This window comes from Seriola lalandi, unplaced genomic scaffold (assembly GCF_002814215.2).
Source record: "Seriola lalandi dorsalis isolate HSWRI2012SDOR001 ecotype SW California unplaced genomic scaffold, Sedor1 jcf7180002052035, whole genome shotgun sequence".
In the NCBI taxonomy this organism is placed as follows: Eukaryota; Metazoa; Chordata; class Actinopteri; order Carangiformes; family Carangidae; genus Seriola; species Seriola lalandi.
In genome coordinates this window covers 30,040-31,654 of record NW_019522588.1, presented here as the reverse complement: position 1 = coordinate 31,654, position 1,615 = coordinate 30,040, and the positions used below count along the sequence as shown (strand labels likewise).

At 46.9% G+C, this 1,615-nt stretch overlaps 1 protein-coding gene across 1 annotated transcript in view; it reads right to left on the bottom strand.

Moving 5' to 3' along the window:
• The window catches only part of LOC111649819 (serine/threonine-protein kinase MARK1-like), a 24,183-nt gene that overhangs the window by 10,114 nt on the left and 12,454 nt on the right, over positions 1-1,615 (bottom strand). Inside the window, exons 3-6 of the mRNA XM_087172095.1 lie at positions 1,123-1,176; positions 760-808; positions 432-497; positions 119-253 (exon numbers count right to left, since the gene is read on the bottom strand). Coding sequence (XP_087028221.1) covers positions 119-253; positions 432-497; positions 760-808; positions 1,123-1,176 — 304 coding nt within the window. The remainder of the gene's footprint in view (positions 1-118; positions 254-431; positions 498-759; positions 809-1,122; positions 1,177-1,615) is intronic.

Genomic DNA, 1,615 nt, shown 5'->3' with positions numbered 1-1,615 from the left:
CACAGCACCCAGGAAGTCCCGAGGTCTGCAGCCATGAATACATTAATGATCACTTCACATTTCCAGACTTCACGAGTTGACAGAGCTGAACCCCTGAATGCACCATTCAACAACCGACCAGGGCGCAGTGGCTGATGGGATACGGAGGAGCAGATAGCGTCGTGGATATGAAAAGATCTCACCTGGCGGAACTTGGCTCTGGCCTCCTTCTCCTTCATCCGTCCGTGAGCGACCAGGTAGTCAAAGACCTCACCTGAAACACACAGACAGGTGTGACGTGACAGACCTGAGGCTGGAGAACAAAACCTCTGCATGACTTTATACATTTATTTCCCAATCTGCCGGGGTGAAGTTCACTGATCACCTGTCCACATGTTACCTGCCGACACAGGTGAAAAGACAGGTGGGTCAGACCGGTGATCTGGTCTTACCTCCGCTGGCGTACTCCATCACCAGGTACAGAGTTTTCTCCGTCTCAATAACCTCAAACAGCTTCACTGAAAAACAACAGAGGAAACATAAAGCTGCTGCCAAATACTGAGCCCTGGCACTGCCAAAAACTGAGACCTAGTACTACTAAATACTGAGTACTGCTGCTGCCAAATACTGAAACATAGTATTACCAAATACTGAGTGCTCCTGCTGCCAAATACTGAGCCCTAGTACTACTAAATACTGAGCACTGCTGCTGCCAAATACTGAGCCCTAGTACTACTAAATACTGAGCACTGCTGTTGCCAAATACTGGGGTAGACTCACCGATGTTGGGGTGGTTGAGGATCTTCATCACACTGACTTCCCTGAAGAGCTAAAAACATAATCTGCATCAGTGAAGCTGAAGCTTAAGCACATTTCATGACATCATCACCACAGCTGAAATCAGACTAGGCTAACAGTTTCCACCTGCTTCCAGTGTTTGCGCTAAGCTAGGCTAACATCTCACAGAGATGAAACATCTGACTGGGGAAGACAGATGAGGGACAAACTGAATGTGACCTGATGTATTAAAGTCTTACATGACCTCCAGGTGACATGTCTGTCCCTGATTGGCTCAGACAGAAGGAACAGACCTTCCCAAAAAGTGAAATCAGACAGTGAGTGAGGTGAGAGGGGAGAGCGTACCTTCTGCAGACTGGTCGGGTTCAGCTGCGTCTTGTCGATGATCTTGATGGCGACCTGCGGTGAACAGAAACACACACTGATCAATTCATTACATTTGACTCCAGATCATTTTATACAGATGAAAACATGTTGCTCCACGGTTGCCATCTTGGCAGTGTCTGACTCCGCCCCTAACTCCCAACTAATCCAAACATGGTCAAAGAGGAGGGGCGTGTGTGGAGCTGAGACTTCAGTTCATGCTGGTTTGTGTCAAGCATACACTCACCCACCTGTCACTCAAAGAGGCCACACCCTCCATAACTGTAGTCCTTAATAAAATGTAAACAGGTGAGTTATATAAACAGGTGAGTTATATAAACAGGTGTCATGAAGGAGGAAATTAGCTCTAGAGACCAAAACAGTTTTTGTACCAGGCTGTAAACATGTTTATTTCTGCTGTAAAGTTGGACATTTTAACATGGGAGTCTATGGGGACTGACTCACTGTTGGAGCC